General features: G+C 56.3%; 3 protein-coding genes across 6 annotated transcripts; all 3 read right to left on the bottom strand.

The window, feature by feature from the left end:
* Positions 1–1,261: 1,261 nt before the first annotated feature.
* On the bottom strand, positions 1,262–11,461 carry DHX38 (DEAH-box helicase 38). Its single transcript, XM_064723581.1, has 26 exons — positions 10,307–11,461; positions 9,880–10,067; positions 9,623–9,724; positions 9,022–9,187; positions 8,795–8,913; positions 8,609–8,685; positions 8,366–8,521; positions 7,578–7,739; positions 7,385–7,492; positions 6,403–6,515; positions 6,163–6,300; positions 5,757–5,943; positions 5,482–5,667; positions 4,924–5,064; positions 4,644–4,754; positions 4,454–4,570; positions 4,111–4,218; positions 3,883–3,995; positions 3,239–3,447; positions 2,999–3,153; positions 2,759–2,914; positions 2,549–2,683; positions 2,345–2,470; positions 1,871–1,966; positions 1,606–1,727; positions 1,262–1,500 (listed from the first exon to the last, which is right to left on the bottom strand). Exons 1-26 carry the CDS (start codon positions 10,618–10,620, stop codon positions 1,416–1,418), a joined length of 3,690 nt encoding a protein of 1,229 aa, XP_064579651.1. The 5' UTR covers positions 10,621–11,461; the 3' UTR covers positions 1,262–1,415.
* A 160-nt stretch (positions 11,462–11,621) lies between these two features.
* DHODH (dihydroorotate dehydrogenase (quinone)) lies at positions 11,622–15,530 on the bottom strand. Of its 3 annotated transcripts, XM_064723588.1 has the most exons (10): positions 15,158–15,530; positions 14,744–14,932; positions 14,259–14,466; positions 13,956–14,038; positions 13,225–13,412; positions 12,648–12,761; positions 12,227–12,380; positions 11,994–12,153; positions 11,804–11,875; positions 11,622–11,685 (listed from the first exon to the last, which is right to left on the bottom strand). In XM_064723588.1, the coding sequence occupies exons 1-9, from the start codon at positions 15,528–15,530 to the stop codon at positions 11,821–11,823; spliced, it is 1,524 nt and encodes a 507-aa protein (XP_064579658.1). In that variant the 3' UTR covers positions 11,622–11,685; positions 11,804–11,820. The 3 variants fall into 3 exon arrangements, with proteins under 3 accessions (XP_064579658.1, XP_064579657.1, XP_064579659.1); XM_064723587.1 differs by having other exon boundaries at positions 11,622–11,875; XM_064723589.1 differs by having other exon boundaries at positions 11,622–11,875; positions 14,259–14,458; positions 15,158–15,206.
* On the bottom strand, positions 15,276–22,495 carry IST1 (IST1 factor associated with ESCRT-III). 2 transcript variants are annotated; one of them, XM_064723602.1, is made up of 10 exons: positions 22,229–22,495; positions 21,161–21,260; positions 20,365–20,545; positions 20,051–20,138; positions 19,698–19,781; positions 19,211–19,321; positions 18,702–18,908; positions 17,536–17,628; positions 16,370–16,415; positions 15,276–16,210 (listed from the first exon to the last, which is right to left on the bottom strand). In XM_064723602.1, exons 2-10 carry the CDS (start codon positions 21,246–21,248, stop codon positions 16,011–16,013), a joined length of 1,098 nt encoding a protein of 365 aa, XP_064579672.1. In that variant the 5' UTR covers positions 21,249–21,260; positions 22,229–22,495; the 3' UTR covers positions 15,276–16,010. The 2 variants fall into 2 exon arrangements, with proteins under 2 accessions (XP_064579672.1, XP_064579673.1); XM_064723603.1 differs by having other exon boundaries at positions 21,902–22,229.
* Positions 22,496–22,534: the final 39 nt, after the last annotated feature.

Below are 22,534 nucleotides of genomic sequence, written 5' to 3'. Positions count from 1 at the left end.
GAAACTGTGGCCAAATTCAGTTGTGTTCTGGAAGCAGGGGGGGTCAGCAGCCCTGCTCACAGGACTGTTGGTGCTGTGCCTGATCCCATCACCCGTGACTGTGACCCACTGGTGGAGCAGGTTGTCATGGCAACTGATGATTTCTGCTATGGTACATTTGCGTTCACCTTCTGGGCCCAGTTCAGCCTTGGAAATTTCCAGTTAAAACACGTACCTGTGAAACTGCAGAGCGTTGGCATGGGAGCACACATAGCCCAGAGAGCCCCATGTCACCAGCGCAGGCAGCAGCAGGCCTATGCTCACACCACCACTGGCACCCAGAGGCCCGTGTCACTAATCCCACCTGGGCACTGTGGGGTGGCCCCAGGCAGGGCAGGACAAGCAGACACGCACTCTCAGCCTTTCCTGTGCACACTCAGCCTCCCCCGGGGCCTGTGGCCCATGGCCCTGTCAGGATGTGCCCCTGCAGTAGGTCCCCTCAGCCCTGTCCCTTGTGTGGGTGGCTGAGCACAGGGCACAGCCATCCCCACTGTCACCTGGCCCTGGCCACAGCCCAGCAGCGTGGCCTGAGGACAGTGCAGGGGCAGCATGAGGGTGGCAAGGCCCTGCCCTGACACACGGGTGCTGCCATGTCCTGGACCAGTTCTGAGGATGATGCCCAGGACCTGGTGACCTCACAGTGGCATATGGAGTAGTGTCACACAGCATGCCAGGGACACAAGATGGTGAGGAGCATGGCACAGGAAGGCTGCGGGCAGCAGCAGGACCAGGTGCTGCTGAGGAGAGGGCTCAGTCCCACAGAGCTCTGCCCTGCTTTTCCAGGAGCCCCAGGCTAGGCTTCTCCTGCTGGCAGCAGGTGTTCCTCAGACAGCGAGGGGCAGTGCCAGTACCGTGGGAGGGTGGGGCTGCCCCAGGCAGGGCTGAGTGACATCGTGGAACTAAGGGTTGTCTGGGGCTGCAGGAAAGGTTATGGTCCTTCCAACTGTGAGAGAGTGGCCAAAATTTGGCACATCTGGGGAGGTTCCTACACCTCAGAGAATTGCCTTCGCAGGGGTATGGGCCAGGCTTGAAACACGGACAGGCTGTATTTGTCCTTCAGGTCACTTCAGTTCTGTGCCCTGTTCCAGGTTCTACAGGGCAACAACCTGACAGCACCAGCCCTGCATGACTCTGCAGAGCTACCTCCACCAGGAGGCAGAGCTACCACAGCTACCTCTTCCCGGACAAGAAGCAGTGCAAAACAAAGAAAGGACTAGACTGACAACCTTTAAACAAATAAAATTCTTTCTGTTCTGTAATAAAATTAGTGCCAAGCACCAAAGCCTTCCAGGGCTACAAGCTGTAGAGACCTCAGAACACATTGATTAGGGTAGGTGGGCACCACCTTAGGCCTCAAAGCAACAGGTTGTGCCTTCTTAGAGACCAAAGCGGGCTGGGGTGCGTCGTGGCGTCAGGGCCTCCCCCTGCTCCTTTCGCCCAGGGGTATAGATTTTAGTAGATCTGTCAAAGAGGACAAGGGCAATTAATGGAAAATGCAACCTTTTCCTGCACCTGAACTCCCACAGGGAAGCAGGCAAGCCACGGGCAGGCAGGGCTGTCACGCACCTTGCGCTGCCCAGCGGGTTACGGCGCTCCTGCTCCTCCCGGCGGGCACGCAGCTGCTCCTCTGCCAAAGCCATTTCCTCCTCCATGGCAGACACCTCCTCCTTGGCACGGCGCCGGTTCTCCTGGAGCAAGGCAGCAGCAGGTCAGGGACAGCAGACTCCCTGCAGGCCCACAAGCTTGCTCCCTTCATGTCAAAACACACACACACAGCAGCAGAATGCAGAGGGCCTGCAGTTTGCCAGCTCATCCAGGACAGAATACTTACCTGGCGTGACTTGCCGGCATGTTTGATACTGTAGAACATAGGGCCCAGCTCTGCTAGCCACTCGCCATCCACAGCAGTAACACACTGCATGTACTCCTGCAGGGACAAATAGACTAGGATAGCAGGATGGCATTCTTGGGCCTAGGCACCATTCCCAGAGCCACAGCAGCTCCATTCCTCCCCCAGCTGCTGATGGCACTTCTCAGGCTGAGACCATACCCCTTCCAGACAATTCCTCCTGGCCTCAGAAGCTGCTACAGGTTGGATTTGACCACAAGGAGGACCCAACATATCCCACAGAAGCCAGAGAAAAATAATGGGAAGGGACAAACAGATGACACCAACATGTCTAATTGGTATAGATGGAAAAGGCTGATATCTGCCACTCAGACTGATCTCAGTCTCACAGCAAAGCCCTCCCATCTACCCTGGAGCACTCATCACCCTTCCTGCTAGCCCTCAGCTCAAGCTCACCTTGGTAGTCATAACCAATTCATGGTACACAATGTAGTCTGGTGTGTAGCCCATGCCAAACAGAGAGCTCGTGGGGTGCAGGTGGCAGGGCATGCCTGTGCGGATGTTCACATACTCCCCAATGCCCTGCAAAGACAAGTGTGCTTAGGCCACCTGTTCCCAGGCAGGGCCTTGCAGCCCCCAGGCAGCCCAGACACCTCTCACCTTCAGCTTTGCAGCCTGATGGAAGTACGCAGCACAGATGCACTTCCTGACAACATCCCAGTCTGTACCACAGGATGCCAGGCTCATGCGCTGCTGCACCATAATGTCCTTGAGCTGGGCACGCACCTCCCGCACCTGCAAAGGTGTGTGCTGGTCAGATCCCTCTTCTGCACAAGGCTGTCTCCCCCAGCCTTACAGCCACAGCCTCACCTTCCGCATGGCCTTGGCATGGATGAAGTGCTGATTGCACCACAGGGTAGAATAGCTGTTGTTTTTCCACTGCAGGTAAACATTCAGGTAAGTCAAGTGATCACTCTCTGGAACAGCAAATTTCTCCCGCACTTGGTCACTCTCCTCCTCTCGGCCCTGAAGGGTAAGCAAAGAACATGTGTTAGTCAGAGGGCAGGGAAAGGAAAGGCCCTGAGCTGTTGGAACAGCAGCATCTCATACCTTAGGCCGGTAAAAGATGGCAGGCACCGACAACATGGAGACAACAAGCAAGATCTCAGAGCTGCAACCCATGTCACAGGAGACAATAAGCATTTTGGAGAGTGCAGGGTCCAGTGGGAACTCCACCATGAGGCGCCCTGTAGAGGTCAGACCACCTGTAGGAACAGAACAGGGATCACTGATCAGCAGCTGGGTAGGCCCCAGTTCCATGGGCTGGCAGCCTACCCCAGCTGCCAATACCTGTGTTATCCAGGGCCCCCAGGATCCACAGCTGGTACATGGAGTTCAGCATATTGTCTTCAGGGGGCGGATCCATGAAGTGGAACTGCAAAAGGTCTTGCACACCCAGGGACTTGAGCAAGAGCACTACATTGGCAAGGTTGGTGCGCTGGATCTCAGGCACCGTGGTCGTCAGCAGCTCATTCTTGTAGGCACTCTGGGTGTAGAGCCTGGGAAGAGAGGCCAAGAGCATGCTCCTCCTGTTGGGCCACTGCGCTCCTTACAGACCTGCCAGCCTGGCACAGGGCAGCAGCCCTGCACCCAACAGCAGGACCCTGGGGAGCCACTAATAGTCCAGCCAAAGTGGGGTCTCCCCATCACATTGGGGTATTTGGGCTGCAGCACAGCACATGACCAAGCACAGCCCTTCCCTGGTCTCACAGCACAGCCGGGGAAAGGCCTTTGGTTTGGTTCTTATCTCAGTGGCATCCAGGCAGACCAGCCTTTTCTCTGCAGAAGGACTGGGTCCAAAGAAGGCCTTCAGGCCTGCCGACTGCCCCCACCCCCACCAAAGTTCAACATAATGAACAGCTCCAGTGAGAAAAAGATCTACATAACTTGATGCCAAGCTGAGGATACAACAGGAACACCAGTGACATGCCTACCTGAAACAGTGGCCTGGGCCTGTCCGGCCAGCTCGGCCAGCCCTCTGATTGGCATTGGCCTGACTGATGGGGTAGATCTGCAGTGCATCCATGCCTATACGGGGGTTGAAAACCTTCAGGGCACAAGAAAGTCACACAGAAGTAAGAGGAAGGCTGGATCGTGACCTCAGAATTCCCTCAACCTACCCCAGAAACCAGAGACAGAGAGTATAGAAAACCCTGGCTCACCTTCAATTTGCAGTAGCCAGAGTCAATCACAAACATGATACCATCCACTGTCAGTGAGGTCTCTGCAATGTTAGTGGCAACGATGCACTTCCTGACCCCATCAGGAGCCTGCAAGCACACCGCATGTCAGTCACACCCCTGGGCATGGCTCTGCTCCACTGAGGAGGAGTGCAGAGTGGCAGATGGATGGAGGTGACTCCTGGGAAGTGGGGTGGGATACATGCTTTCTCTCACCCTCCACATGCAATACTAACATATATCTACACCTCTCACTCCTGCTCTGTACTGTCTCCTGCTCCAGTTTTCCCTGTCCCCACCCCAATCACAAAGCACACATCAGCACCTTCTGGAAGATCTTGGCCTGCAAGTCTGAGGGCAGCTGAGAGTAGATTGGCAGTACAGCAAGAGCAGGTGCCTTCTCCAGCTCCTCAAGATGCTCCACAATCTGCTCGGAGGTCACCTAGACACAAAGAGGGGTGAAAACATCAGACTGAAACGAGGGGGTAGGATAGTGCCTTGTCCTTCCAACTCACCTCGATATCCTCCTGGCCAGGCATGAAGACGAGGATGTCTCCAGGAGCACCAGACAAGTGGACCTGCAAGGCTTGTTTCACTGCAGCCTCCACATAATCCTCCTGTGGGGTCTGAACAGCACAGCCCAGATTAATATGGACCAATATCCTTACCTGCCCTGTCCTACGTACAAGACTGTAGCACATCACAGCTGCTCCTCCCCTGTCCTGTGTGTCCCCCTCAGAAACAGTACAGCTAGGTCACAACCCCCTCCTGCCAACAGCACAAAACTAACTACACCTTGCTGAAAAGAATATCCACAGGAAAAGTTCGGCCAGGAATGTGGAAAATGGGAACGTTCCCAAAGAAGGAGGCAAACTTGTCTGCATCCATGGTGGCTGAAGTAACAACAAGCTTCAGATCCGAGCGTCGGGCGACCACCTAAGAAGCAGATGAAAGGAACAATATGGAAGGCACATTTATGCATGGCTGTGGGCTGTTTTCATTCTTACTGAGACAATGGTATAGGACAGAGCTTCTGTTGTACTCCAGAGGCACTGGCTGTGCATGCCAGGCAACACTGATGCTCTATGGTCAGTGCAGTTGAAAAGACCCCCGAGCCTCGGTCCAGGAAACCTTAATCCAGCAAAGTCCTCTGCATAGGCAGCTCTGACATTTAGCCATCAAGACTCTGGTAGCATTACAGAAAACTGAACCCCCCAGATGCAAGGACCAGGATGCTGGAGCAGTCAAGTGCAGATGTGTGGCAGCTCTGCCTCCCTCTCCTAGTCCTGTCAGAGAAGGGCTGCCCCAGATGACGCGGCCCCTGCTGCTGCCACAGCCCAGGATCACACCCACCTCCCGCAGCAGCCCGAACAGCACGTCAGTGTTGAGCGAGCGCTCGTGTGCCTCGTCCATGATGATGGCACTGTAGTTGTCCAGGTCAGCCTCCCGCAGCGACTCACGGAGCAGGATCCCATCTGTCATGTACTTGATCACCGTGTTCTCAGATGTGCAGTCCTCAAAGCGGATGGCATAGCCCACCTGGCAGGGCAGAGATACCAGCAGTCTTCCAACAGTCCCATGCGCTCTCTGTCATGGCGTGGCACCCCTGCACTCCCTTCCAGACTCACCTCCTCCCCCAGACGCACCCCCATCTCCTCGCTGACCCGCTTGGCCACCGACATGGCAGCCACTCTGCGGGGCTGCGTGCAGCCGATCATGCCATAGTCAGTGTAGCCGTCCTCATGGAGATACTGTGTCAGCTGAGTTGTCTTCCCGCTCCCTGTCTCCCCCACCACGATCACAATGCTGTTGTCTCTGAGGGAAAGGAAAAGGTATCTCTTCATACACCTTCAAAGGAGGGCCTTTGTGTTCTCTAGCTAAGCATCATCCTAGTCAGGTGGGAGAGCTGAGCAAACACAAAGCAGTGGGTTTTGTTTCCTGAGAGTACAGCTTCCCAAAGGTCACGATTCTACAATTCCTCAACGGAGCTCCCAAACGTAGGCCAATGCCCTGGGGATGCCCTGGCAGCCATACCTGAGGATGGAGAGCAGTTCCTGCTGTACAGCAAAGATGGGTAGGTATTGTCTCTGCTCCAGGATCGATTTCTTCTTGGCAAACTCACTGCTGGCTTCACTTTTTTCTTTCATGTGTTCAGCAAACTTCTGCTCTGTTCTAAGGAAACACCGCAAGTCCTGAAAGTGCCTCTCCACACACTTTGCTATGCCTGTAGCCCCCGTTACCAGCTGAGCAGGGTAATTCAGAACAAGCCCCTACTTGTAATCCACTTTGCCATCTTCTGTCACCATCTCGTCCTTCTCCTCCTCTTTCTTGATCCCCATAATGTCTCCCAGTTTGGTGCCTGCTAGCTCCCAGTGCTTGTGCTGAGCCTGGAAGGAGAGAGAACAGCATAACTTTGCCACAGCAAGCACAGACAAAATTCTTCCCCAATCCTGCTCCTAAGATTAAGAAAAGGATATTAGTACCCCAGTTCCCCAAGGCAGAACACACACTCCACTCCTACATCAGGTTCCCCTCTTCCAAGTGAACTGAAGCAGAATTTTAAGGCACTGAGATAGATACAGAGACTTCAGGCAAAGGATTACCAACTGCCTCCTAAGAAAATAGCTCCAGCTGCTGACCCTTCCATTAAATTTGAACTTAAACCTAAACAGATGTGAACCAGAGATAATCTTCCTGCCCTTCCCAAGTGCCAACAGGCTTTTCTCCCATCTCTGCTGCCAGTTTAGCTACCACCACCATTCCACTCATAATTTAAGTAGGTCAAATCCAGCCCAGTTTCAATGTACAAGGAACACACCTGTACTTTCCCCACTGCTACTATGTGAGCTTTAGAAAAAGTCCCTAGAAAACATCCCCAAAAACTAACCTGCTACCTTACCCCATACTTCTCCTCACAACTCTTCTGCTGAGACGTGACAATGTAAATCCTGCTGCCATACTGCCAGCTGACAGTCCCTAAGCTACCTGGCATTCTTCCATCTGCTTCCTTCTCCCATAATCCAAATGTTCAAATGCATGGTGATTCATGTCCCAAGGCAGCGCACAAGAAAATCACACCACAGCAGCTGCTGTGAGGCAATGCAGTAAGCTGGGCTGCTAGGATGTCCCAGGTCACAAAAATATGAACTCCTTATCATCCCTGCTGCCAAAGCCTGAAAGCTGCAGAGTCCAAACAAGGCTCTGAGGAACTACATAGGGTGTACAGCAGGCAGCAAGGCACAGGGCTGCAGCATACCCTCTTACGCTCCTTCTGCTCCCGGTGCTTGCGCACCAGCTGGCTGCCTTTTCGAGCGATGATGGCCAAATCCGAGGTGGCATCCTTCACAGGGATGACTGGCTCTGGCTGCAGGGAAAAGGCATTGCTTTACTAAAAAGGCCTCACATGTACAGGGCTCCCTGCCATCAGTGCCTTCAGCCACAGTCTCTACCTGCTTGGTGAAGACAATTCTTCCATCTAGGAAAGGAGGCACGAGATTGTGCACCAACAAATGCACTTTAGCAGAGTTATCCTCCTCAAAATCTTCATCCACCTCAATCCGATGGACCACACCACTGGTCAGCATGCGATTTGTCTCCCAGCGCTCATTATCCTGCAGGAAACAACGTATCAAAACCACAATGAAGCCCCACAGAAAGCCACAGACATCACACTAGAACACCAAGCTTGGGCCTGGGCTCTGCACTGGCAACAGGATGGTTCAAACCTAGTGAGTCTCAAAGTAAGCAAAAGGGAAGGAACAGTAATTGGAAGGAGTAGAGTACAGGAAACTACCCACACGAAACACATGGTCAACAGGTTTGTCCCCAAGAAAATGCAGGACAGACACTGCCTGCAAGGCAGTCAGAATACATCAGGAAGCCTGGACACCATCCTGCTCGTGTAAAGAGAGCAGCTGTCCCCAGCATCCACTGGGCCAACAGCAGACAGCCCCAGTAATGTAACTCGCACTTAGAAAAGCAGGAACATGGTCCTCTGCACTTCTGCTGCCCTGGACACTGCAATCCACCAGCCACTCCAACTGGGAATTCTGCCCATGCAGGAGCTGCAGGGCAGGGCTTTCCAGGGGAACTCAACCACAGTTTCCCTGTGAGCACTCCTTCAGCCTGGCCCAAGAGTGTCCTTCTCCACCTGGGAGCAAGGGCTCAACAAGTGGATCTTTCAAGAGCCAGCAAACCCTACGAGTTCAGAGCAGCCAACCCTGCGTCTTGGCCTTACCTCATTGATCTGCCGCCGCTGTGCCGAGATCCGCTTCTGCCTCTGCTTGTGCAAGTGCTGCTCACGCTTCTTCACGTACTCCTCAGAGGAGTAAGCCAGAGGGTTGTGAAACTCATCGTAGCCCTCATCCATCATGTACCAGTCCCGGTCAGCTTGCTGGGAAGGGAGAGGTGCAGCACTGAGTTCTGCCCATCCCCATCCCCATCCAGGCGGCCCCAAGCCCCCGGCCCGTGCCGGACTCACCCGCTGGTCGTCCTCCCACTGCTGCCGCTCCTCTTCCGTCTCAAAGGCAATGCCCTCCTCCCCTTCTGTGCGCCGCCCTGGGGTGAGCCAGAGAGCCCAAATGTTCCCAAGGAAACCCCAACTCTGTGCCACAGGAAAGGGGATTCCACACTGCCCACCCCGGGCAGCTCAGCCCAGACTGCTCACCTCTCCCTCGAGACAGGCGCGGCGTGGCCCCCAGGTGCCTCCGGTCATCAGCCCATTCGTTGTACTTGTACGATGGGGTTGGCAACGGTGTCTTATCAGAGTACCGGCTCCTCACAGACCTGAAACACAGCAAGTGGCAGGGGCTGGTGCCCAGCCAGAGCCCTCTCACACACACAGAGTCCCCTCTGCAGCCCCACAGCCCGGAGCACAGCCTCAGGCCCCGGTACCTGTCCCGCTCCCGCCGGTCTGTGTCCCGCAGCGACGGCAGGCGGTGGCCACGCTCCGAGTCCCTGTAGGAAGGGCTGGGAGATGGAGACTCCCATTGTGAGCGATGGGCACTGCTGTAGCCACCATCATCCTCCTCCCAGCTGGAGCGAGACGGTGTGGCTGCATCTGGTACAAGAGATGGGGTTAGACACCTGTTGCTCCAGCAGCGGCCCTGAGCACTGGAGTCACCTAACATCTTTCAAGAAAGGAGCATGGAGAGAGGGTGCCCACTGGCCCTCCCTCTAAGCGAAGGGACTGACCTAGTGATTCCAAGGAATTTCAAAGGATCATATTTCCATCACACAGACCCAGGTCAGACCCCACCGAGATCTCTGCTAAGATCTGCCAGAGTTTCAAACATGCACAGTTGGGCTGGCACACTGCTCCCAGATCCAAGTTGAGCTGGGAGTTTTATGCTTGCTTCAACCACAAACATTACAAGGTACGAACTTTTCTATCGCCCCTGTCCTGCAAAAACAGCAGGAAACGTAAAAAACTCCAAGCATAAAAAACTCCAAAGGTTAGGTCTCACACAAGAGCTTTACCAGGTCCCACTCCCACCTTTGGGCCGATGTCGGGGGCTCTCAGGTTCACCCCTCCTGCTGCTCCGCTCTGATGAGCCATCCCTCTCTGATCTGCTGTGATGACTCCTGTCCCGCTCCTCTGCAAAAACAAAATAGGATCAGATGCCTATTGCACAAACAGGCTTCACAAGTCTGCTGCAAAAATCACCACAAACACTAGTAAAGGCTACAAAAAAGGCAAAGGACAAACCCAGACCCAAACCAAGAAGCACACAAAGGTCTCTGAGCAATTACCGCGGTCTCGTTTACGATCGTGGTCCCGATCCCTACTGCGTTCCTTCTTCCGCTCCTTCTCCTCCTTGGAGGAGGCAAAGACTCCATGTTCCCGCCGCTCCCTCTCCCGCTGCCGGCTGCGCTCCAGGAACTCCTCGCTTACACCCCCTGTGTAGGAAGGTGTCTCCACGTGGACTGAGCGGTAATGTCTGGACAGGCAGAGCAGAGAGGAGAAATGCTCAGAAGTGCTGAGCAACAGCTGCCCCTCGGCTGGTCCCGTACAGCTCCAGTCGGAGCCTGTGCTACATCGCTCCGCAGTCCCCCGCAGTTTTCCTCCCTCCCCACCGGCGGCCGCAGCCCCGCCTGTCACCGACTGTGCCCACGCGGCGCTGCCAGCCCGGCCGGGCGCGGCCAGCGCCGGCACCCGGGGCTCCCTCACAAACGTCACCTGTTTCTGCGAGCTCTGCGGTCGCTCCGGTTGGCCTCGTCCTCTTCCTCTTCCTCGGCGCTGCCCACGTCGTCACGGCCCTCTTCCCAGTCCTTATAGGATGCGACACGGGATCGCTTCGCCCCGGCCGCCTCCTCCTGCCGCTCCCGTCGCTTCTGCGCCGCCAGCACGTCCAGTCCCAGCAGGGAGATGCGCGGGGCCGGGGCCTTAAAGACGTGCTGCTCGGCGCCCCGCGCCCGCAGCACAAGCCCGCCCGCCTCGCCGCTCGGGCCCGTCCCCGACAGCCGATGCAGCGACTCCTCGCCCGCCTGCATCGTGGCCGCAGCGCTGCGCGGGCCCCGCAGTTCCCTCAACGCCGGTAACGCGGCTCCCGGAGCGCCGCCATAGCCGCCCCACAGTGCTCGGCGGGAGGAGCCGCTCTAGCCCCGCGCACCATAGAGACGGCGAGCAGAGCCTATGGCAGAGCCGCCACCATAGAGTGCCGACAGGCCACGCCCCCTGCCGGAGCTGACTTCCGGCTACGCAACCGCCCCGTGGTCACGTGGGCGCGGAGTCCCGGACGGACGAGACGGGACGGGACAGCGGGGCAGCTCATAACAGTCTCCTCCTGCAGGTCGTTCCTGCTTGGGGCTGGCTCCTCGCCCCTTTTCTCACCACCTCGTTCGCCCTGGCGCAGCGCGTGGGCTCCAGCCCGCCTACCCGTGGTGCCTGCAGCCAGCACAGTCCCAGCAGGAAGAGCACAAACAGCCCCACCTTGCTTAGCACCAGGCTCCCGGGAAGCTGCCAAGCCCTGACAGGAAGCCAGTGTGCCGAGTTTCCCAGCAGCTGTAAACAATTTTGGTGAAGTGCTGTTGTGCAGTCTTGCTCTGCAGGGTGGATTGTGAGAGGCTGCTGAGGGAATGCTTTGTGCAGGGCGAGCTGTTGCTCAGGAAAAGCCCGACATGACTGCAGTGAGCTCGGGGTGAAGGAAAAGTCAGCACCAGAGATCCCAGAGACAAAACCAACAAACAGCAGCACCTCTGATCAGGCCCTTTCCACAGCTGACAGGCATGACTGCAGCCATCTCCAAAACAGCTGTGTCCTGGCACCCAGCACCATCACTGCCTTCCCACCCGCCCCAGGGCCTGGCCTCAGGCAGCAGTCTCTGCCAGGGAAGGTCGGATGCACTTGTTAGTCCAGCCCCGAGCTCAGCTACCCTGGTGGCTTCTCCCACCAGGAAAAGTGAGAGCAGCATGGAGAGCTGATTCTGCTCAGCTGAGGAGAGCTAAGGTGCATCCCTTCAGCCCATGGGGTGTCCCAAGAGCAGCACAGAAGACCAGGTGAGCCAAATGTTTATTGATACTCAGTTCTGCTGTCCACAGGGAAGCCAAAACACAGCCCTGAAAAAGCAGCAGTGTCATGAAGGTCTTGGAACCAGGACCTCATCTCAGTCCCAGTCTGCCCAGCACTGGCCTTGTCACACCCATCCCTGTCTGCCACAGCTCCTCCCAGCTAGACCTTAATTCTGCAGCCTGTTAGCAGCGGTGATCTGCTCCAACTGCCTCCATGACACTCTTGAAGCCCTGCTCCCTAACCAGGGATGGTGTATGCTAGGACTGGGCTGGCACTGCTCGGGCACCAGCACACAGCTGTCCTGAGCTGTGCTAGGACCAGGGGCTCTCTGGGGACGTGCCTGGCCTCCACTCACCTGAGCAGCTCCTCCAGTTCACGCTTGACTGTCCCCACCACTGGTGGCCCGTGGAACACAAGCGCTGTGTAGAGCTGCACGAGCGAGGCTCCAGCACGGATCTTCTCCAGGGCGTCCTGCCCGCTGCTCACCCCCCCCACGCCAATGATGGGCACCCGGCCTGAGGGCAGGGCGCCGGCTCAGGCTGGCACAGGCAGTGCTGGCAGGCGCCCCCAGCCCTGCCGGGCCCTCACCTTGAGTGAGAGCATACATGTCCCTGATGGTCTGCGTGGAGAGCTCCCGCAGGGGCTTCCCGCTGAGGCCGCCGGGCTCCGTGCGCTGCCGGCTCCGGAGGCCGCTGGGCCGGCTCACCGTGGTGTTGCTCACTATCAGCCCATCCACACCGAGCTGCAGGGGCAGTAGGGTGAGGACACAGCTCCAGAAGCAGCCCGACCTCCCCTTCCCCTCCTGCCGGGTCAGGAGCACCCAGCACATAACCCAAAGCTGCCCATCACTGCCTGGGTGACACACATGGGCCTTCACAGACTCTGACCAACCCAGGACACCATCCCTATAGCAGCCAGAGAGCTGCAGGCATACGTGTCCTTCCGAGACGTGACTTGCTGGGACCACCATTGTCCTGCCTCCAGTGGCCTTCCCTTCCTACTTCCTCACCTCACAGACAACGCTGGCGATGTCCTGCTTGTCCTGTGCAGTGAGGTCAGGGGCAATCTTCACCAGCAGGGCTGGCTTCTGCTTGCAGGGCAGCAGGTCCCTCTCCACCAGCACCTGTCGATGCACGTGGCAGTGCACGGCAGGGAGAGGCCTCCTGCCCCAGCTAGGAGTTATGGACACCCACTACCACAGGCAGTACAGGGAGAGGCCCTGCTCCTCTACTTGGCACCAAAGCCAGGAAAGGCACCCTTGGCACAGGGCCTGGAGCACACAGCAGGCACAGGACCCCAGTGATGCCTGAAGTTGTGGGGTGGATGGCTCGCTGCCTCTTACAGGAGCAAACAGAGGGCAACGCCTCACTGCTCCTGAGCCCTTTGCCGGGATACAGTGCCCTAGTACTGCCCATGGCAGCAGCCAACAGGTACATCTCAGTGGTCCTGCCCACCCTGCAGGAAAACCACCCCCATTCCTCCCTGTGCTCGGGTAAATCCACTGGCTGCAGCAGTGCAGCTACTGCCAGGAGAATGGGGTGCATCCAGTGCTCTAGCTGTGGGCTAGCTGGGGGGGAGGCATCTACCTTGCTCAGCAGGTCCCGCAGCTCAGCCTTGCCCTGCAGGTCCCGCAGCCCTGGGGTGTTGGGGCTGGACACGTTCACAACAAGGTAGTCAGCCAAAGGGCCCAGTGTCCGGACCCCAGCCACATAGTCAGCTGCAGCATCAGTAGAGCTCTTGTTCTTGCCCAGGTTGACTCCAAGAGGCATCCCAGCTGCAACCCAGACACAGCTGAACCAGGGCAGCAGGACCAACCACCACCCAATGGCCAGAGCACCCAAAAGAGGAGGTCCCAGGACTAGCTAAAGTTAAGATGAGGAGATATATATCTATATATATATATATATATAGCCCACGTATTTCATGAGGATGGGCCTGGGACTGTCCTACAACCACAGGAGCATTGCCACAGCCACCCCAGTCAGCACCTCCCAGCACCACAGCCTTCAGCCTGGCAGAGGCTGCCCACAGGACCTGCTCTGCTGGGGTCCTCTTGGCTTTGGCTATGTTAGCAGACACATCCTCCCCAAAGCAGCAAGTGGAGCTTGATCCCAGAGAAAACAGCAGGAGAAATGTGTCTAGTCACAATGCCAGGGGTGTGACTATAGCCCCAAGAGCTGTCCAAGTCTTCCTCCAGCCAAGGTGCTCCCGTGCCTGGATACTGGCATTACACACCAATCCTGGCCTACAGGTACCTGGGAGATGCCCAAACCTACCCTGCAGCCACCAAGAGCAAAGGCTTACAAGCTTGTCTCACCAGCAGTGAGCCTCATCTGTGTCTCCTGGCGGGCTCGCAGCCTGCGCTCCACCACGACGTGGCCATGGCTGTTGAATCCATACCTGCACCAGGACAGAGGCAGTTCAAGGCTGGGTTATGTCTGCAGGCCCTGAACAGGACACGTGAAAAACATGAGGCAGATGTGTGGTCTCTGCAGCTTTGCTCAGCACATCCAACCAAAAGCCACCACACCTCCAAAAACGTGGGGCCACCCAAATATTCACCCTCCCTCACGGAGGGCAGACTGTAGGACATTGCAGAGCAGCTGCCCTCAGATCCCACCTGTTGATGACTGCCTCATCCTCTGCCAGCCGGAAGACCCTGGGCTTCGGGTTCCCTTCCTGGGGCTTGGGCGTGACAGTCCCCACTTCCACAAAGCCAAAGCCCATCTTGTACAGCCCGTCCACAGCCTCGCACTGCTTGTCGAAGCCAGCAGCCAGGCCCAGTGGGTTGCGGAATCGCTGCCCGAAGACTCGCACCTCCTGCGGGGCTGGGGCAGAGCCCACAGACTCCAGGAACCGTTGCCAAGGCCTCACTCCAGCCCCCCTCCCGACAGAGCCGGCCGCCTCCCCTGCCCTTCGCGGTGTCCTTATGGGGTGCCTGCCGAGGGTGCCTCGTCGCCCGCCAGGGATTCGACGGGACGCAGCCGCCTGCGCACCACGCCGGACTCTGCCACCCAGCCCTTAGCCCTCGGTTCTGAGCGCCTTTCCGACCTTCCCACTCCCCGCGCGGTTCCCCCCTCCTCCTCCGCCGCCCTCGAGACGCACCAGCGCGGGGCTGTCGGGACGGGTGGAGGGCAGCAGCCCGAGGGCCGCGGCGCGCAGAGCCAGGCCATGGGCGGCCTCGGGAGGCAGCGCCCGGAGCGCGGGCATCACCGTCGCGTACAGCCGCTCGTCCCCTGCCGCCAGCGCCGATCCCAGGAGCAGCCCGCAGCCTCCCAGCGCCAGCAGCCGTCCCTGTGCCAGGGCGTTAGCAGCGCACCAGCAACGGTTCCCCACCGCAACCGCACTCAGCCCATCCCCTCCCTTCCCCACCCCGCACCCGGCCCCGATCTCGCACCACCCGTCCCTTTCCGTCCCGCCCCGGCACTGCCCGCTCCAGCCGCCACCGGCCAAGGCCAGCGGTGCCCAGGCTCCCATGGGCGGCCCCGCCAGGCCGGCCCCGGCTCCCCGGCCGCTCACGCGCAGCGACGCCGCCATCACGCTCAGCCCGCCACGCAAGGACACTTCCGGGGACCCTCTCTGTGATTGGCCGAGGCAGTACCGCTCCAGCCAATAGCGGCGCAACAGAGGCGGCGACGAGAGTCCCGGCCCGCGCTTTATTGAAGGAGGGGCAGAGGGCGAGCCCCGGGAATGGGGCAGGGACGGGAACGGGACACGAACAGCGGCAGCCACGGCACGGCTGCAGAGTGTCACCAACAGATACCTTACAGTCCCGGGATGCCTCGACCGCGACTCGGGTAGGGTGAACAAGGTGCTGCTGCGTATCCCATGAGACTACCCTCTGTGCCTTGCCTCCAGACCTCGACGGGCCATAGCTGCTCAGCACCCGCATCAAAACCCCGAGGCAGCGGCACAGCCTGTCCAGCTCTGCCCTCTCAGGGGCTAGTCACATACCCAACAGGCCCAGGCAGATACTGTTACCCTTCTGCAAACTGCAAATGGACTCCACCGAGAACACCATCAAGGCCAATGAGGGCTCCCCAAGAGAAAGCCTCTGCTGGGAGGCATGGAGCCATCATGGAGGCAGCCAGGAACAGTGCCCAGAACATCATGCACAGCTTCCCCATACAGCTACCCAGACTGACAGGGGTTCTTCCTTGCCTCACTCTCACAACATTCCCCACAGTTCATCTCCTGGAGCAGCAAAGATCAGGAAAGCGGCAGCACTTGGTGTAAGTACAGCAGGAAGAGAGCTCAAAAAGAAGAGCACGTTCATTGGAGGTTAATACATGAAACCAATTTCAAAGAGAGTCTGTTTCAGAGAGGAGATATCACACATCTCCTTCCCCTCCTTCCTGCAGCCCAGGAAGTTTTACGTTTTCTTCTTCAGCTCCTCAAATCTCCGTGAAAGATCATCGAAGTCAATGTCTTCCGAGGCAGAAGAGTTTGCGCCAGCAGATGCTGTTGGCAGTGTGTCTGGCACAGATGGCAATTCAGGCAGTACAAAGTTATCAAAACTATTAGGAGCTCCAGCTCTTGGTTTAGGAGAAGCTTCTGGCTTGGGCTCAGGCCCTGTTGATAAGAGAAGTATCACTGCAACTCACCATCAGCATACACGCACCGGGCCAAACAGAGCCCCACAAAGAACAGTCATTCCAGCAACGGGCAGTACCAGAGGGTTTTTCAGAACAGCCCTAATATCCAAGCTTTTCCAAACCTCAACATACTCACCAGGCACTAGTGCAGCAGCATCCTTGTCAGCGTTAGGCTCATCAATCTGAAAAAGACTCTCAGTTACTACAGCTCTGTCCACCAGGCATGGTCACACCAGCACACAAGCAGAGCTCAGAGGCACAGCTCCAGCAGATCAGTGCACACTCCTCCCCACCCCTAGCAGGCAGCTGTGGCTTTACAACAATGCGCCTCTCTTCCATGAAACAGAGGCAGCTCATCAGCTTCTCTCTCCCTCCTTGTCAACTAAAGTAGCTTCACTGACCATATTCTGAACTGGATCAATCGAGTGTATCCACTATCAGGTCTGAAATATTTACAAGGCCACCAGTGAGAAAACACCGCCCTCTTCATCCTTGTCATCACAGCTCCTTGCTGCCTTTCTCCATAAACCACTGACAGGCCCTTGTGACTAGCAGCAGGGTCTCAGTCTGTCTGGGAAAAAGGCTCATGGCACACACAGCTGTGCTAGTAAAGGTTCTTATTCCCTGCATGCTGCAGCCCTCAACACCCATTCCTACCCAATTCACCTGCACTGCTGCACCTATGAGGACACAAAAGTGTGAGCACCACAATGCTCAACTGTGCTCTTCCCTACTCAGGATGATGCAAAAACAACAGCATGTCACCAAAAGCAGACTGGCAGGCATGATGACAAACTGCAGCAACAAAACCAGAGACAAGCGTAGAAAGGGAAGTCTCCAGCCTCTGCTTTGTTGTCCCCAAGGACTGAGGAAAGTCTGTGAAAGGAAGAGTCCCTAAACATACAGCATCTGCGTCACTCAAAATTGTCATCCAGGCCGTTAATTAGTTCAAAAGCCATAATTAAACAGACTCAAGGTGATAAACTCTTCACACAGCAAAAAACACAACTTGTGGATTCTGCTTATTAACTGTTTAACGCCACTTTAACAATGCAGCAAGAGAAATCTTGAGTTTCCTTTGCAGCCAAAGCACAGAGCTGAACGAGGAACTTCTCTCCACAAGTCATCCTTCCATCATGTGCATTCCCTGATTCACTACAGTAGCAAGCAATGCCAGCACCACCCCAAAAGCCTGAAAACTTAGCTTAGTATCCTTTACAAACATTTCCCTTCTCTGTGGCTACCACTGCACTCTGAGGACCCCTCTGCTGCCTGCAATAGCCATTCATCTCAGGCACTTACGGACTCGTATGTGGGTGGGTTTGCCGGAATTGGTGGTGGGTGGATGTTACTGAAAGGCTGGTAGGTCCCCACTGGCAGGCCACTGAAGTTCTCCTGTACAGAGAGATCAGTCATGCAGCACACCACTCATCTGAGACACCACACACCTACAGCTGCCATGGGAGTCACAGGAAGTAGTCTTAGATAAATGCAGGCACATATTCAAGTGGGTAAGAGTTTATGCTTACAAGGAAGGGATTCTCAAGTATTAAGACAGATGTAGTCACCTGGAGCAGGCAGACCCAGCTAACTGGACTGTGGGTTAGAAGAACCAGCACAGGTAAACATTTCATCTTTCAAGGCACAAGAAGCACCAGGCCAATAAAGGAAATACTCTGCCATTTCTGGCCCTGTGTGCAGTACTGCAGAATAGGAAAGAGGTTTCTGGCTCACACAAGGCTTTGAGTTGCCCTCATTTGTCACACAACAGCACCTCAAGGACCCACACCTGGCAGAAGCCCTCAGCACGTTTATGCCTGGGCCAACAGCCAGGTGATGATACTTGGCCCAGATTTTCCACAAAAAGTACTTCAGCGCTACTGGGACCATATTAAGACTCAAAGTCATCCCACTATTCTGCTCTCCAGTCTACACAGATATCCTGTAAATTACTTAATTCAGAGAACGGAGGAGTTCTTTTCAGCTCCCACCTTCCACCCTTACAACAAACCCTCTGCAAGAGCCATTGGCTCAGTCTTCTTCCCTTGCAGATCTGCAGGCAGGGCTCTTCCGCATTTTTCTGTGCTATTCCCACCCCACAACACTCATCTGATTTCCTTGACTGAATCCTGGCACACTACCAGCCTACCAACTTCAAAGTGCAGCTCCAACTCCTGGACAAAAGCCTGGCAGTCAGAAGACTGCCTCAGGAGTTAAGTCTGGACTCCTCTGTTCCCTGAAGGCAAAGAGGGCTGGCTGCAGAACAGGGGTAGGAACCTCCACAGTCAAGATGCAAGATTAAGCTTCAGCTGTACTGCCAACAGCCTCCGTCCCATGCAGAATCACACTGAGAAGATGGCCTTCTGACACACTGGGCTAACAGGTACAGTCAGCAGGCACAGCAGGGCTAAGCACCACAATAGGAGTCTTTCACAGAAAAAGGAAACACACAAAGCCCAGAAACTTACCGGTCCCTTAGGAGGTGGATAAGAGAAGGGTGGATTTGTTGTTGGCATGGGCATAGGCATCATCACGGGCATGGGTACCAAGCCATCATGACCTATCATTGGGGCTGTAAATCCACCACCTCCGCCCCCTCCATGGCCACCCTTCTTCACATCATCCGTGAAGCCCACATCAATTAGATCTGCCTCTCCACCTGGTGGGGCTTCAGCCTGGAAAGGGCGGAAGAATTCTGTTCACCAACACATCTCTTATGATCACTGCCCTCTGTACACATTAGATGAGGCATTTGTCAATGGACAAGACGGGAATACACAACAGAACAGAGAGCAGCTATACAGCGGTATTAACGGGAAACAGAATGCAAACCAGGCTGTAGCATGTGTAACTACTGCCACATGCCACAGGAGTGCATGAAGGAAGAAGGATCATGCTATGCTAGGACTGTCTAGAAGACACCAAAGCACAAGGACTACCCAGTTCTCTGCAATGCCACATCCTGAGGCTGACTCACCATCACCACTGAGTCAGGCTCATAGGGCACATTGTAGTTCTTTGCAATCTCAATGAGGTATCTCTCCACCAGGATCTTGGGTGGTGCTTCCACACTCAGCTTGTGCATCAGCTGGAACACAGGGGTGGAGAGGCTTAGTAGAGCCAGGGCAATGCAGCACCCAACAGCTCTGTACCAGTGCCATCCCAGCCAGGGAGGTACAGCAGGCAGCCGTGGGGAGGCCCCTGAACCCAGTACAACATGCTGCAGGCAGCCATAAGCCAGGGCTCTATTCACTCTACCCTTCCCCATCCGCAACCAGTAGAGCAGGGCCCCCCTGCCTGGGGCCTCAGCGCCATGTGCCAATGCAGGTGGGCCCTGGCTGCACAGCACCTGCTGTGCTCCAGAGTGATGGTAAGCATCAGGCACCAGCCACGGGTCCAAGGGGCAGCAAGCCTCGGCAGGCGTGGCTGCTCTGCCAGCTCTGCCTGTTCTACCAGTTCCTTACCCTGTCGTTGACTGTCCCAATCTGGTTTGTCCGGCACAGCTTCCCATACTCCTTGCTGTACTTAGCACACAGCTGATCAGCAACCTGCAGCAGGAGAGAAACTCTAGAAGATGCACAGTCCTGCTTTCTCCCACCTCAAACCTCACATCCACTCAGCTCCCTCCCTCATTTTTCCCACTGAGCAGTCCAGTTCAGCAGCTGCAGCCACCCCAGATGCCCCAAGGACATCTGATTTCCATCTGCAAAGCCCATGAAATCCTCTGATATAAAGTCCCAGACAAGGGCATCCATCAGCATCAGGCAGCATCACCCCCACCCTGCATGGGCAGCATCCCTCAAGCAACCCTACTCACAATCTTCAACTCGGCCACTTCTGACTGGAGGCGTGGTGCAGCCCAAATCAGTGTCGATACTGCCTCTGCCAGGCCAGAATCCAGCTCCCTACGACCAAAGAAAACAATTCTCTCTCCACCCCATGCACCCAGCCTTTGCTGCCCTCGATCTCCTTAGCCTTTAAGTTCCCATCCCATGCACTGGGCTCCACAGCCTCCCGTACATGGGGAAGAAAAGGTCTCTGGAGAGACAAACACGGGTGCCCTTCTGTACCCCAGACCTGCCCCCAGCAGTGCCCCTTCCTGAGTCCAGGACCCTCCCAGCCAGAGCTTACTTCATGGACTGGATCAAGCCAAAGCGGGCGAGCAGCAGATCACAGTACAGCTCCAGGATCTCCATGGCCTCCACAAGGTAATCTTCACGGATGATATGCTCCACACGAATCCTGGCACGCTCATCTTTTCCAGCTGCCAGGTAATCTGCAATCTCCTTCCTTGCCTTCTGGGCCAACTCAGCTGCAGCACACATCCCAAGCCTGGTCACTGTGCTGGCCTGGGCTGCTGCCTCCAGACCGCCCACAAGTCCCCATTACACATAGAGCCACCACCAGCTTCTCTCCCCTATCTAACCTCTGCATGGCTCGGCAGAGCCCTCATGTCCAGCTCCCAGCACATTTAACTCGTGGGAGTAGGCTGCTGGAAACACTCCTGTACCTACAACCTCCCTACAGAGTTAACCAGGATCACAGGCCTGACCTGTGTCAGGGCAGGGCAGGTGGGGAGGATCTCCCACAGCACCCCGGGAGTTCTCCACTGTGCTCTTAGCACACATAGCTCACAAATATTAGCTGTTAGCTACCACCCCACAAATTGCACTCCGACAGCTGCCAGGAAGGTGGACAGAGGCCACGCTGTGGCCGGCCTGCTCTTCCAGTTCCTTGTGCACCAGGGCAGGTTGTTAAGGCCTGGGTCCAGCAAGGAAGAGCAAAAAGCTACTCCATACTTGGCCCATGAAAGTACTCCCAACTGCAGAAATACCATCTCAAGTCTCCTGAGCCCCAAAAGCATCCTGGGTCCCTTAATACTCCCCCTAATGCTCATTCTTAATACACCTGCCCCCTTAATACTCACTCTTTTTTTTCTCCAGTAGCTTGAGGCGGTTGATGACGAGGCGCAGGTTGACTCGTAAGCGCTCTGCCTTGAACCCAGAGCCCAACATGATAAACACTTTCTGTGAAGAAGAGGGATGGCCACTGGAACCAACAACTGCCAGTCAGTGTCTGTCACCAGACACGGTTTTACTGCGGGGGAGGCCAAGAAATGCCCCAAACAAGCAAGCCCTGGATTGGAATTCAATGCTGAATCTAGTTATTTATAAGTGACTGAACCTCGAGTGCTTATTATTGCCTTTCCCACTTCATAACCCTGCACCTCACCAAGACCAATAGGACTGGCCTTAGAACTTCAAGGAAACTTATTGGACATTTTTTTAAAAACGGAAAAGTCAACTGAAGAGCCAAGCCCACCTCTGTCCTATTGAAATACAAGTTATAAACCAGTTAACTAGAGGACTATTAGAAACCAAGGTCGTTCTGATGTCATCATCAGAAGGAAGAAGTTGCCGTTTCACCTTCCCCACACTCTTCTTGCCTACTGAACACATGCTTAGTCTCCCAGGAACCAGTTCAACTTATTAATCCTACAGAAAGCAAATCCTAACATTATTTAATTATAGCATTCTGTCTGCCAAAAACCGTTCATCAAGGAAAAGCTTCCTTAAAAGACAGCACATAGAAAGACCTCTGTTTGCATCTCATCTCCCCATCCCTCTCTGCCGGCGGCTCCACCGCCCAGAGCGGAGCGAGCCATGACCTGATCCGGCTGCCGGGACGGCCGCCAGCCACACCAGCCGCTCGGTGAGACTCGCCGCGTCTGGCCTAGTGCCCAGGGACAGTTCGGACAATGCGCAGGAGGCCCTGCATGAGCTCCACCGGCGCAGCTGCACCTGAGGGCTGAGGGGAGAAATCCCTCTCCCTCCCCAGCTAGGTAGCAGCGAGAAAACATCCCACACCACGAGCGGAGCAGGTCCCGGGGCAAGTCCCAGGGCTGCGGGAGACCCTGAGGCAAGGCTCCGCGTCAGCTTCTCGGACGCCGAATGCTCCCCGCGGCCCCGCTCACGCATCCCACGGCCCGACTCACCACCACGGCTCCGCAGCTCTGCCACCCAAAATGGCGCGCGGCTTCCGCAAGCCTTCATCGCGTGCGGAGTGATCCTCATAGCCGGCACTCTCCGTACCCAGTCTCCGGCACAGCCTGCACGCAGTCCGGGGCACAGTCGAGCTGGCACGGCGGGCGCTGTCCCGATCCGCCTCCGCAAATGCGGCCCTGGCGCACTGGCGGCCGGGGAGAGAGGGGCACAGTCTGGGAGAGCGGCGCAGAGGGACTACATGGCCCGGCGGAGGGATCCTAGTCGCGTCCAACCGGTGCCACGCCTGATAGGCGCCC

The sequence above is a fragment of the Zonotrichia leucophrys genome, chromosome 11 (assembly GCF_028769735.1).
Source record: "Zonotrichia leucophrys gambelii isolate GWCS_2022_RI chromosome 11, RI_Zleu_2.0, whole genome shotgun sequence".
Lineage (NCBI taxonomy): Eukaryota > Metazoa > Chordata > Aves > Passeriformes > Passerellidae > Zonotrichia > Zonotrichia leucophrys.
The sequence above is the reverse complement of the archived record's forward strand: the minus strand, read 5'-3'. Positions and strand labels throughout refer to the sequence as shown.

Excerpts from the sequence above, each read along its gene's own strand:
- DHX38 (XM_064723581.1), bottom strand. The coding sequence starts at position 10,620 with ATGCAGGCGGGCGAGGAGTCGCTGCATCGGCTGTCGGGGACGGGCCCG. Across the intron at positions 3,448-3,882 it reads GGCCCAGGCCACTGTTTCAG|GCTCTACACCCAGAGTGCCT; the intron begins GTAGGCATGTCA and ends CTCTCTTCCCAG. Across the intron at positions 3,154-3,238 it reads GGGGGCCCTGGATAACACAG|GTGGTCTGACCTCTACAGGG; the intron begins GTATTGGCAGCT and ends CTGTTCCTACAG.
- DHODH (XM_064723587.1), bottom strand. The coding sequence starts at position 15,530 with ATGCGGGTGCTGAGCAGCTATGGCCCGTCGAGGTCTGGAGGCAAGGCA. Across the intron at positions 14,933-15,157 it reads TGATGGCGGCGTCGCTGCGC|GGACGGCTGCTGGCGCTGGG; the intron begins GTGAGCGGCCGG and ends GCCCTGGCACAG. Across the intron at positions 14,039-14,258 it reads GATGAGGCAGTCATCAACAG|GTATGGATTCAACAGCCATG; the intron begins GTGGGATCTGAG and ends GTCCTGGTGCAG.
- IST1 (XM_064723603.1), bottom strand. The coding sequence starts at position 22,093 with ATGTTTTCTCGCTGCTACCTAGCTGGGGAGGGAGAGGGATTTCTCCCC. Across the intron at positions 19,322-19,697 it reads TTGGGACAGTCAACGACAGG|CTGATGCACAAGCTGAGTGT; the intron begins GTAAGGAACTGG and ends CCTGTGTTCCAG. Across the intron at positions 16,211-16,369 it reads TGCTGCTGCACTAGTGCCTG|GGCCTGAGCCCAAGCCAGAA; the intron begins GTGAGTATGTTG and ends TCTTATCAACAG.